Source organism: Urocampus carinirostris, chromosome 17 (assembly GCF_059441175.1).
Source record: "Urocampus carinirostris isolate Australia breed hairy pipefish chromosome 17, RoL_Ucar_1.0, whole genome shotgun sequence".
NCBI classification, from domain to species: domain Eukaryota; kingdom Metazoa; phylum Chordata; class Actinopteri; order Syngnathiformes; family Syngnathidae; genus Urocampus; species Urocampus carinirostris.
This window is the reverse complement of record NC_142365.1, coordinates 31,340,885-31,354,379: the sequence shown is the minus strand read 5'-3', so window position 1 is coordinate 31,354,379 and position 13,495 is coordinate 31,340,885. Positions and strand designations below refer to the sequence as shown.

General features: G+C 38.9%; 1 protein-coding gene across 1 annotated transcript in view; it reads right to left on the bottom strand.

The window, feature by feature from the left end:
• The window catches only part of mtnr1bb (melatonin receptor 1Bb), a 91,506-nt gene that overhangs the window by 4,320 nt on the left and 73,691 nt on the right, over positions 1–13,495 (bottom strand). Inside the window, exons 2-3 of the mRNA XM_088321793.1 lie at positions 5,748–5,866; positions 3,093–3,437 (exon numbers count right to left, since the gene is read on the bottom strand). Of these exons, the coding sequence (XP_088177919.1) occupies positions 3,093–3,437; positions 5,748–5,866 (464 nt within the window). The remainder of the gene's footprint in view (positions 1–3,092; positions 3,438–5,747; positions 5,867–13,495) is intronic.

Genomic DNA, 13,495 nt, shown 5'->3' with positions numbered 1-13,495 from the left:
CTGCCTCCTGTGACGTGCCCCTGGAAGACTTCCTTTAATCCTACAGCTGTGAGTTTTTTGGACTGTGTTTTGTTTTCCCCATTTATTATTTCTTCCCCATGCAGAGCGCTTCTTGTTAACTCCCCTTACCCCCCAATAAAACTATCAACACTGCTTGTGTTTCCACATTTGGGTCTAACCCAGGACTCAATGTACAGTACTGACTAGAATTCAGAAGCTCAAATGTTTTTTTTTTTAATGTAGAGTTGCATGATCGGTCGCATGATCTTAAGCTCTCCCACCCTTTGCGCATATGATAAAGTGATAGAGAGAAAACCAAGTATTGCTACTATTACTCTCCCAAAAAAATTTAATCGGGCTTCTTAATTTTATTCACACAGTATATTGTTATTTATTTATTTTGTTTTGGGAATGGTTTTGTCACACTCCTGCATATATGTTAATGCCAATTTAATTAATAATGACTGCTGCGCTAGTTGATTGAGATTGATTGCTGAGGACACAGTAGGCAAATGATTGTCCTAATTACAGCATAATTTGTTACTTTTCGATGCTAGACATTTCCCTGCCGATCCTTCTGAGATAGTGATCCATAAGAAATCTCGTTCATCCATTAATGCACATCATTAATTAGATGACGGGGCATTTGGCTACGGAAGATATCATAGTTACTCCCGACGTATACCTGTGCTTCATAGAATTTCTTCACCTTGACATTCAAAACAATAAGCAGAAATCACATAGCGACTTCATTGGCCGCAGGCTCTCGCAATAATTCGTTTTATTAAACAGTCAGATTCCTTCGTTCACACCAGTTCTAAGACAGCTGCCAGGCTACGACTGTGGCAATCTTTCCTTACTTGCAGTAAATTTAGTGTTCCTTATTGCACGTAGCAGTGCAGAATTTTGCAAACTTAATCTTCATTAAAAATCCACCATGATTTTTTGTATGTTGTACAAAGTTTGAAATGATCAAAAAAACCGTATAAAATCTGTTACGGTAACGATCAGTTTAGCAAGCCAGGTAATGACAACGAATTTCCTTCATCCTTCTGCTGGAAACTTTTTATGGCGATGTGGAAATAACGTAATTTAAATTTGTGACCCGTCCACCCCACGAGTCAGCGTAATTCTTTAAATGCCACAAGGGAACGTTTAAATCCTGCCTGACATATTAACATTTCAGCTTGACCATGTTGATCTGCAACAAGCCACAATGTGAAGCTTTTCTTTACCTCAGCACGTGCGTAAATGTCAGCGCACGTGCACTCGAAAAAAGACTGATATTTTTTTATTTGTACTGTTGGTATTGTAAACATTTGCTCGAAGAAATTCACTTATTATTGAAAAATGCTCTGGTATCTTGCCTATCATCTAAATCAATATTGTTATCTCTAAAAAATTTACTGTCACCATAAAAAAAGGAAAAACAAATGTAAATAATATTTCAGAAAAAAATGTACACTCTCCTCAATACCACTAATCCCTCATTTTTTATGGGGTTACGTTACCAATAGGTCCTACCTTAGTTTAAACCCGTGAAGAAAACGTTATTAGTTTATTTTTAATAGTTATCAATTCTCCATTGTACATTGAAACATTTTAATAGCAAAGCCAATTTACAGGCTTAAGCATTCGTTAAACAAATAAAATAAACGTTCTTGGGTGCATTTAAGCCCTGAGGGTGAGCCTAAAATGGTATTCATTTTGTTTGATCGGGACAAGCTTAGCTCTCGCTGACTTTTTTTTTTTTATCCACCCACCATACTTCTTTGTTTTTCCGCCTCTTTCTCCCACATTCTATTCTTCTCTGCCTTGGTTTAAGGCCCAATTTTCAACCCGTCAAAATGACGGATGGCCAAAGAATTTTGCCTTCAATTCTTAAAGGGATAGTGCGTAATATGTATTCCCTCCTATGGTACAAATAACTTCCATTCATAAAAAAGAAAAAGGATTTGAATACTGGGCAAAAATACATGAACTATCATACCAATGTCAATCTTTATAAAAAAAAAAAAATCAGAGGTCGTAAAATCTGTATTTCGTTTATATTACGGAATCCCTACGCTGTGCTCCGTGGCACTAGTTTTTGTTTGCATTAGACAAAAATGCCTTCTAGTGGTCATATATCACATTGGGGCTTAAAAACCTCCGTTATTGATGGAAAATTGGTTAATGGAACCTCTGCAGACACAGAAATATAGAAAAAGTAAATGTTTGTACACTGCTGTTGAACTTAGATTTTGTCACAAAACACGGCTTTAATTTGTTATCTTAAAAAACCTCTTCTCCTCCCTTGCCTCACAAACAGAATATGAAATTAGGGGTTTGCTTCTGGCTCGGTCCTGCAAATCATTTTAATTGTTTGGGCCTGGGCTAGATTGGTTTTTAATACCTACGGGTCTGGGTCATTGTTCTCAGCGGGTTGGGGACGAGATCCTTGCCCCAAGTACAGGACTTTTAGTATCCCGGAGTCCTGTTTACGAGTGAGGGTAGGATGGAACAGGAGATCAACAGATGGATCGGTGCAGCGACTGCTGTCATGCAGACCCTGTACCAGTCCATCGTGTTTAAGAATGAGTTGTTTCAAAAGGCAAACCTTTCGATTTAACAGGGGATCTACTTTCCTCCCCTTACCTATGGCCATGACCTGAAGAATAATACCCTGGATACAAGCGGCTAAAATGAGTTTCCTCTGCACGGTGGCTGGGCCCTTATAGATAAGTTGTGAAGCTCGGTCCTCCAGGAAGGACTCAGTGTAGAGCCACTCATTCTTCGCGTTGAGAGGAGACAACTGAAATGGCTCAGGCATCTGATAATGATGCCTCCCTCTGGAAGAGTTCTGGTCATGTCTCACTGGCAAGAGGACCCAGAAAACACCCAGGACACGCTGGAGAGACTACGTCTCTGGGGATAAGGCCCTCAGTTAAAAAGTGTTTGACACCCTTGCTTTAGCCAATCAGAGTCCAGACCATAATGCAAATCCAATAAGTAGCGAACACGTGTAAAGTAAACCACGATACAAGGAACTACTGTATTACTGTTCTGCATCTTGTACATGGTTCTGCTGCCTCCAAGGACAACACACCAACCTGAATGACGAGTATCCAGATCCTCAGGTAGCAGAAAGTAACCACAGCGATGGGCACCAGGAAGTGCATGACCACCACAGCCACGGTGTAGGAGCTGCTGACGTTTTGCGCGAAGGTGCAGGAGTAAACTCGCGGGTCGTAGCGCAGCGAGCCCACGAAGAAGTTGGGCACGATGGCCAAAACCGTCATCAGCCAAATTAAGGCCACAAGGAGCAGGGTGTTGCGGTAGCTGTAGAGACGGCTGTAGGAGAAGGAGTGGCAGATGTAGCAGTAGCGGTTGATGGCAATGCCCGTGATGTTGAAGATGGAGCCAATCACACTCAAACCCATCAGGAAGCCGCTCACCTGACGAAAAAATATGCACAGGAACATGTGAAGGCCCCGCTGTAGCAAATAAATATTTAGGTAAACCACTTATTGTACAGTTTCTCCCGCTTGAAAATATCAGAGAGGCCTGCATTTGTCAACATGGGTAAACCGGAACCATAACAGACGAAATGCGCAAAAAAAAAAAAAATCACATTGTTCGATATTTATGTATTTATTTATTTTTGCTAATCAAGGTAAATTTGGTTTAGGTCAAAATCTAAAGTTCAGTTCAATGCTTTATTATGTACCGTTTATTTTCAATTGTAGAGGCCAAATTTTTTCTGTCACTCCACAAGCTTTCCACACACTGTTGCTGGTATTTTGGCCCATTCTTCCATGTAGATCTCCTCAAGAGCAGTGATGTTTTGGGTCTGTCGTTAGACAACTCATTTGTTGCCCTAGCTGTGTGATTGGGATCATTGTCATGCTGAAAGACCCAGCCACGTCTCATCTTCAATGACCTTGCTAATGGTAGGAGATTTTCACCCAAAATCACTTTAAACATGGCTCCATACATTCTTCTTTTTCATTGCACAATTAAGTCATCCTGGTTCCTTGGCAGAAAAACAGCCCCAATGTGGGATGTTTCCATCCCCATGCTTCACAGTGGGTATGGCGCTCTTCAGAAGAAATTCAGTATTCTTTCTCATTAAATACAAGAACCTTTATTTCTACCAAAAAGTTCTATTTTGGTTCCATCTGACCATAACATATTATCCTTATCTTCTTCTGGATCATCCACATGCTCTCAGGCAAACTGCAGGCAGGCCTGGACGAGTACTGGCTCCACCAGGGGGACACGTCTGGCCGTGCAGGATTTGACTCCCTTTGGCGCATTGTGTTACAGATAGCAGCTTTGTTACTGTGGTCCTAGGTCTCTGGAGCTTAACCACCACATTGTCCCTTTAAAGCACATGTATCAAACTTGTGGGCCGGGGGCCAAATGCGGCCCGCCACATCATTTTATTTGGCCTGCGAGAGCTTGAAATATATAAGTGTCTAAAAAAATATGGGTCAAAATACATAAACAGTTTTCACACCATCTTCGAAAGATGTGTGATAAAAGTAAATTTGTCAGGGATGTGGTAAAAACCAAAGGGCAAAGTTTTGGCATAAACGGACAGGACGGATCTCCACTAATATTGAGTAATCATTGTTTTGCCCCACCAATATTATGTTAGCACTTCAGAAGATACGCTACAGCCCCACCCCTGCCATGATCAAACCGACGCTCTTAGTAGAAGATGTTAGAGTCTGGTGCACCTCCATCCACCAGTGGGTGCCTAATCAATTTGTAATTGTGACAGATATGTCCAATCACTCCACACCTGACCCTTCATAAGGACATCTTGGACAGCAACCAGTGTCGGGTGATTTTCATTTTTTACTCTCATTTTCCACCTTTGATTCACACAATCACTTTTTACAGTCCATCCTGATTCGTGACATACAATTTTTGTTTCTGGTTATGACAGTGCAACCTCAGTGGAAATCTTTAAATCTAAGCTGAAAACACACTTCTACTCTATAGCAAATGAATAACCTATATGTTATGTTGATAATATGCGTATTTTTTGCCCTCATGTAGGTTTTAGATGAGGGGATTGTTTCATAATGGTCTGTACTTTGCAATAGTCTTTGATCTTAATCCATTTGTGATTAAGGGCTATACAAATAAACATGACTTGACTTGACCTGACAGTTTTATTGTTGTTTTTGACTGTTCGTTTGTTACTTTGTTGACGATTATGTTGCGAATTTTGTGGGGGACCCAAATGCAGGAAGCAGGAAAAGGCAAGGTGCACAGAAATAGATGGCATTTAATAACAAAATAATCAACAAAGTAACATTTAGCAATTTCTACTGTGGACCCAAACGCAGGAAGCAGGAATAAGGAAAGGTTTCTTAAAATCATTTGGCATTTGATAACAAAATCATCAACTATGTAACAAACAAACGGTCAAAAACAACAATAAAACTATCTGATACAGAAACAAAAAAAACATGAACACAAATTAGGATGACACTGGAAAATGGTGATCTTGAACGTGCAAAATTAAAATCACCAGACACTGAGAGGTGTCCAACATGTCCTTATGTAGAGTCAGCCTTTTAGAGTTAGGTGTGGGGGATTGGACACAACTGTCCCAATTACAAATCGATTAGGCACCCTCTGGTAGACTGAGGTTTCACATTTGCATTAGCTTCGTGCTGCAAAAACATGTAATTGGAACGGTGTGTTAATTTTCTATATTTTGCGCAGAAAACAAGAGTTTGAGATCTCACCATGCACTGCGTGTTGCCTAGCGCCCACCCATCATGGAAGAGAGCATAGAGCACCAGAGGGTACGGGTAAAACGCCACCACCAAGTCAGCGAAGGCCAAACTCACCACGAAAACGTTACCTGCACAAACAAAAAAGGTTTGTTTATTTCAGTTTTCTTGTATTTGTGTTTTCAAATGTCAAACCCCTGACTCGATTTTGGTATTTCTGCTGCTGCATTGTATATGTGAACCAGTGACGTGCAGTCAGGGTAGACAGGCTATGCCTCACCTGACATATGGGAAATATAGAATTAAATTTATATGAAATGGTTATATTCAATGTTAAAGTTATTTCTCATTTAACTTCACAGTTTTTGGATTTTGTTTTTTAAACTGCTGGATTTTTACATTGTGGTATGGATGTTTTTGATGTAATGGAGTAGAATACTATTTTCTTTACTGTCATCAATAACAATGTAGTAAACATTGTTTGCAACAAGATTAGACATGGAACTCACGGATAAACACATAATAAAGACAAAAAATCGGCACACATTATTACAATTCTGTTTAAATTTAAACTAACTAAATACTGTATAATGTGGAGTCATCAAAGAATTATAAAATTAAAAGGATATTTAATGGTTATACTTTACGTATTCAGTGTTAAAGTTGTTTCTCAGCTGACTTCACAAATTTTTGATTTTCCTTTTCTGAATCACATTTTCACAACATTGTGTTATGCATATTATTACTAAAATGGATTATACTACAATAAAATAAATGTGCATGGAATAAACGTAAATATTATATGGAAAACAAATGTGAATTAAACAGAATGAAATACATTTGAATAAAATGGAATATAATACATTTGTATCGATTATAAAACTACAGAATGATCTTTATTGTTATTATTAACAACGTAGTCAATATTGTTTGAAATGAGATTAGACACTCCAGGATAAACAAGATCAACACATAATAAAGACCAAAAAGAGAGAAAGGCGATAAAAGAATGTCCGAATAAATAGTTCAAGACATTTGCAATGTAGTGCTTGCAGACAAGTTGTAAGTGCAATATCAAAATAATAGTGCAATAGGAAAAGGTGCATCATAAGAATAGAGCCACGAAAAGTAGTGTAATAATACTGTATTTAACATAATACAATTAGTATGTAACACATTACTGTGCTAATCGTCTGCAGATGCAGAGGGAAGCATGCGATTCTCTTGCCTCATGGCGGAGGAGGATAGTGAGGCCAAGGATTCTAATTTAGCGCTCGTCTCAGGCCCCAAAAATAATTAGTGATAGTATTAGCAAACTAGATTGGAAAAAATACTTAAAATGTAGACAACAAGCCACAATTGCCCGAATGATACGATTTGCTATTTTTAAATAGAAATGTTCTTATTTTTACAAGCAAAAAAATTTGAAAAATTACACTCAAAATTTGTAGTGTAAGTTCTTTATATTTTTTTCAGACATTTTTATTATATTTTCTCTTTAACAGCAGTTTAGCAGACAACTGAGACAGTACTTGCATTAAGCAGGTTGCAGTCAATAAACACATGTGTCTCTATTGAAAAAAAAAAAACAATGTGAAAAAAATACCACTTCCCACCTAAAAAACACATTCGGACACACATTTACACCATCCAGCACTAAAATGACCTATTTAGTAAATGCATTTTAAAAAATGGGGAGCTAGATGTATAATAATAAAACATTTAAGTGGGCAGCACGGCGGCGCAGTGGTTAGCGCGTGTGCGGCACAGTTCTAAGGTCGTGGGAACCTCCTGCGTGGGTTCAAATCCAGCTATCGGCCTTACTGTGCGGAGTTTGTATGTTCTCCCCGTGCTTGCGTGGGTTTCCTCCGGGCACCCTGGTTTCCTCCCACATTTCAAAGACATGCATTTCAGGTGAATTGGCCGGTCCAAATTGTCCCTAGGTGTGACTGAGCGAGTGAGTTGTCTGTCCCTGTGTGCCCTGCGATTGGCTGGCAACCAGTTCAGGGTGTCCCCTGCCCACTGCCCGATGATTGCTGGGATGGGCTCCAGCACCCCCGCGACCCTACTGAGGATAAGCGGTGCAGCTGATGAGATGAGATGAGATGAGAAAAACCACAGTAATAATCAACTAAATGAGTAATGATAATGGGAATGTAAATAAATAAATGAAATGAAATAAAACCTAAAGTGGGGCACAGCGAAGAGATCATGCTCGTCTATATCCAACTGCAGAGTGTCTATGTGTAATAAAAATGGATGCCAAGCCACATGGAAGGCCTGTAGAGAACCTTTAAGGGAGAATCAGATTTTCTCAAGTTTCATCTTTCGCAGTATTTCCCGAATCCACCGGTTGTGTGTGAAGGTGTCCCTAAAAAGCTGAAAGTAGAATATTTTCTCTATTGAGTATGTGTGATAACAATGCAAGAGCCTTTATATTTTTCCCCCACAGCGCCTTTTAGCACCGCTGTTCAAGGATTCCCAACACGTTAGGAAGCAGTAAAGGTGGGAGGGCGATTTCATGCCCGTCCCTGGGTGTATTGTTAGTGTGGCCTGAAAATGGTAAAATAAAAGGCCTTTTTAAAATACAGTCGAAACACCGACCAAAACCCCAAAAAGATGGAAAAAAAAGAGTTTATTAGTGCTTGGGGAATTAGCTGACTGAGATTGCGATCATGACTTTAGGCTAGGAGATGGCAACAGAGAGTAGCAAAATTTTACGTTACGGTCACCACCTTTAGGGAGGATGAGCATCCTTCAAAGGTGGGTGAAAATGAAAAATTCTATTTAATTTAAATATATCATATGGTTATATTGAATCCGTTCAATTCAATCTATTCTCATTATGAATAGTACTTGAAATTAATATGCAATGCCTTACTGTGCTAAGCACCTGCAGATGCAGAGTGACACATCCAGTTCTTTTGCGTCATGGAGAAGATAATGGTGAGACCATGTCTTCTGATATGACACACACCTCAGCTCCAAACGATATGATTAATGAAACTATTAGCTAGCTAACAACAAGTCAAGCCATCCGGTATTTTCTTCTCATTTTATGGACTTTTTGTCATAATAGAGGATTACCTATTTATCAGTTATATATTGAAAAGGAGCAGCGTGTAATGTATTACTGTGATGAGTGTGTGGTATTGCAGAGTGAGTCATGCAACTCTCATGATTCATAGCAGAGGGCGACAGTCAGACCATATATTCTTATTTGGCGCAAACCTCAGCCCTAAAGAATAGAATTAATGAGAGTATTAACAAGCTACAGCAAGTCAAGCTATCCAGAAGTTATTTCCTCGTTGCATGGCCTTTTTTCCTAAATTTAATATTACCTATCTATTAATGCTTTATATTAAATGGAGTAGCGTGTAGACTTGATTCATAAGTTAAGGTAAGACAACAAGATGACTTTTTCGATGCTACATTATATGTATTGCTTTCTTGCTCAGGCAATAAAGACATGATTTAGATGTAAGTTCATTTAATTATAATTCGGACTGCCCCTCACTAGACTTCACTTCAGGTCATTGATTTGAACTGAGGGGCAGCTTATTTTGCATTGTCGCGTGTTCGCCTGTCGTACACCGAGTAGAGACGCTGCTCTTCACTTGCAGTAGGAACACGAGCCAGCATGTCGGCGGATTGGGCCAAAAAAGCTTCCTGGTTGGTCCCCTACGCTTTTATCAGGAAATTGCACATTTGCTGCAGGAATATGAAAAGACATCAGGGCGGGTGAAAACAGCGGTGCCTCGCCAACACTAACTTTTTTTAAATTCACCTTTTTGACCCAGGCAGGAAATTTAGCATGCTTGGCTTTGTGTAAAATACAAGTCTCATCAGCTGTATTACGAGAAAAAGGGGGTAATATGAAAAACAGATCAATTCTAAATAAAATCCTCAAACAATTACCTTCAATAGTTAAATATACTGAAACGTCCGGAGTAAAGATCATTTCTGATTAAAGGCTATGCGCTCAAATTTGAGAACGACAACCAATTCTGTATTTGTATGAGCCACACTGGATTTAAAGCTGCAGGCTAAAACAGCCATAAAAATAACCGATTAAGGTCCATTTTTTTACATTTTAAGCTCATCGTCGACCGCGTTGGGAATTTGGAGTTGACAACTTTGGATGCAGAATGCCAACGGAGCCATGCCCCAGCACACCTGACGCTCTTGTGGCGTTTTCAGTTTGGTTCTGAGTTGTTTACGTCACGTTTTTTGATCATGTGACTATTTAAGAAGGCGGTTACAAAGATGAGCACATATGTGTATTTACTACTGTGGTGAAAGAAAATGCATATGAGGGGTGCATCGCTTAACAACCTAGCCAAGTTTGAAGTATCCTTTAAAAAGTTGAAAGCTAAATAATTTCTATTAAACCAATTTTCTAACATGTACGTGTTAAACAAACCCAACTGAGTTCAAAGAATACTTATGCTGTTTTTATCTAACCTTTGATGGCTGTTCACGGCATTAACTCAGGAGGTAGAGCTCGTCTTGGGACCAAGAGATCGCAGGTTCGATTCCCGCGTCCTCCGTGTTATATGTCAAAGTGTCCTTTGGCAAGACACTAAATCCCTAATGCCCCCAATAAGCAGGTAGGCGCCTTGCATGGATGCATGGCCGCTATTGGTGTGTGAGTGGGTAAGTGTGAAGCACATTTGAAAAGCGCTTTCTTCATTGACTTGAAAAGCGCTATGTAAATGCAGACCATTTACTGTTTGTTAGGTGCAGAAAACAGGGTTTGTTGAATGAGGGCCTGAGGGAGTGCTAACAGTTTTTTTCAATTTCTATTTTTCTGTGTATCATAAAAATAGTGAAAGTATAAAAATGCCTTCTTCAAATAGAGTCCAAACGACAACCCAAACACTAAAAGAGTTGAAAAAAGAAGAGCGTCTAAGAAATGCATCTACTGTACTTGCACAGGCATCATGAAAAAGCTGACTGAGACTGGAATAATGACACAAGCCGGTAGATGGTGGCAGAAAGTAACAAAGTTCTAAATTCCGTACAGCTTCTTTAAACTTAACAGTTGACCACTGGAAGAAAGCAAAGATACTGAACATTGGCATGCTCCTTTTGCGGAGTTAAAATTGGACTATTTTCTGTGGCACACTAGATGGCACACTTTGTTGAAAAACAGTTTTAAGCCACTAAATTAACATTGAAAATAAAATAGGCAGAATATTTTGAAACAAAGTGGCTATGACAGAATGTTCTGAACTCCTGTTCTTTATGTTTATTTAGGAGAAGACTCAATTTCCACATTGCTGACATTACAAAAAACGGGTCATCATATTGTGACAACTTGGTTGTCCCATTTTACTTGCAACCATTTTGTATGCGAAAAATGCTTTTGTGACGCACATTTCCCAGAGGTGAGTGTATAGACATCAAATATTTTTAAAAATAAATTATGTCGTGAGATTGTTGTGCACCAGCACTTTTGCGAAAGAAAAAATGTGATGAACAAAGCAAAAAAATAAAAAATACCAGTCAATACAAAGAGATGAATATGCATGGATGTGCATTTTCAATGTTGTTGTGTGCATTGAAAACTATTTTGGGGACAGATACATTAAAGAAAGGACCTCCAAATCTCTAAAGGAGTAGAGGAGTTATTGTTTGATTGATTATTTTCTGGGGAGGGGCGCGGGGTTAGCAGTCTGGTCCCCGATGGCACAGAAACGATCCATAAGCGGCGATATCAGCTCAGGAATCATCTGCACAGCTGAATGACGATAAGGAAAGAACGTAAATACATTCTTATCGAGGGTGCTGGAAACTTTTTAAACAACAAATCTTATTCAAAAAACTTGAGACCTAAGCATACTGGTCAAAAGCACAATTTTCAAAGCTATTCGTTGATATTGGCTCATAATAACCATAAACCATAATCCTCTCAACGAGCGCTAAATATAAATCCAAGCAACCCTTTAAACCAGGGGTCTCAAACTCACGGGCCGAGGATAATAGTTTGAGGTTTCCCCCTTAATAAGTAAGTTATTAAGTAAGTAAGGTGTGTATCATTTGACCATTAGATCTTGTAGTATTACGTCGTGCATCCAAAAACTAGTGTTAAAATTACACGTTAGAATAAAAATTATGGAGGCTCCATGTGACCACCAATTTTTTTCGCTTTCTCTGTCCTGCCTTTTGACACATTTTGTTTTGTTGGGGTGTAGAATGATGTAATCTCCCTGTACATAAGGCTCATGTTATGTGATATAATTATAATATTTCTCGACCTGCGAGTATTTAAAAAAAATGCACATGGATCTGATAGTTGCTAAATCTATTATTTTTTTGATATTGACAAATGCCAAGGAGATTTCATAGGATGCCTGTTCCATATTTTGACTGTTCTTGTCCTCTGGTGTTCATTATTTTGACTATTATATCATTGTCACTATCGGCCAATCATTTTGCTGTTCTTTGATATCCACACCTTTTAGTGCCGTTTTTTTTTTATAGCCAAGCAGATTTAATGAAAAAAGGGAGGCTCGTAGAGGGCTTTAGGAATTCCAGTGGAACCTCGGTTCTTGACCATAATCCGTTCCAGAACCCTGTTCGAATACCGATTTGTTCGATCACCGAAATTGTTTTTCCCATTAAAAGTAATGTAAAATCGTTTTAATCTGCTCCAACACCCTGAATGTTTACCATGAACGCAAACATGAAGCTAACCGAGGCTAATCTTCCATACGAAAGATTACGCTAACATGAACGTGTAAAAATAAAAACATCAGGTCGTTTACACGTCATTTAGCACCCGGGTCTCAACAAAAAGTGGTGAGCGGTTAAAGGATAAAGAAAGGAATTATGAATAGGATTTCTTACCTTTGTGGTGGTCTGCAGAAGCCATGCTCTATTCCCTCGAAAGAAGGGACACCCGCACACCTTCTTCATATTTTGCTATTATTTCTTTCTTAAATGCAATAGTTGTACGCACTACTCTTCTTTTTTCACCTGTAGCAACATTGCTGCTTGCACCGACCTTCTTCGGAGGCATAATTAGGGGCTAAAACACTCCGTTCACCGATATTAAAAGCGAAAGCGAAAAGAAGTGCGCGAGCACGTGACAACAGTTCTTCACGAGGGGTGGGGGCAATCTACACGATCTACACCCGTACGCCGCTCAGCATCGCACCCTAGCGTACCGGCGTTCGAACTCCGATTTTTTGAACGAAAAGCGAAGCAAGAATTTCTCAAAATTTTTGGTCAAGAACCGATTTGTTCGAACTGAGAGGCGTTCGAAAACCGAGGTTCCACTGTATCTTGTTTAAAAGCCCCTCTCCTGGTTCTCCTTGTAAATTCATAATCCATTGATGTCTTCTCCCCTTATTTGAGTTTCTACTACAGTTCAAACCAAAATTATTACATGTATTTTTGCTAATTCTTTAAATCAATATACATTTTTTTTCACCACTGGGAGGCACTGGATAATACGCACTAAGTGCAGCCCTTGCTGATCATGGATGAATTGATTAACTGATTAACTCTTCTTCTTAAATTTTTTCTAATCATTTTTACATCTCAATGCTTGTAGGGAAATAAATGTATATATATATATATATATATATATATATATATATATATATATATATATATATATATATATATATATATATATATATATATATAAAAATATTTGAAAGAAACATCTGGATGCAACTGGGACGCATCGTCAGTGATGTATCCTGAGTTCATTGAGTGTTTCGGGTCTCGCAACATCAGACACTCTCGGC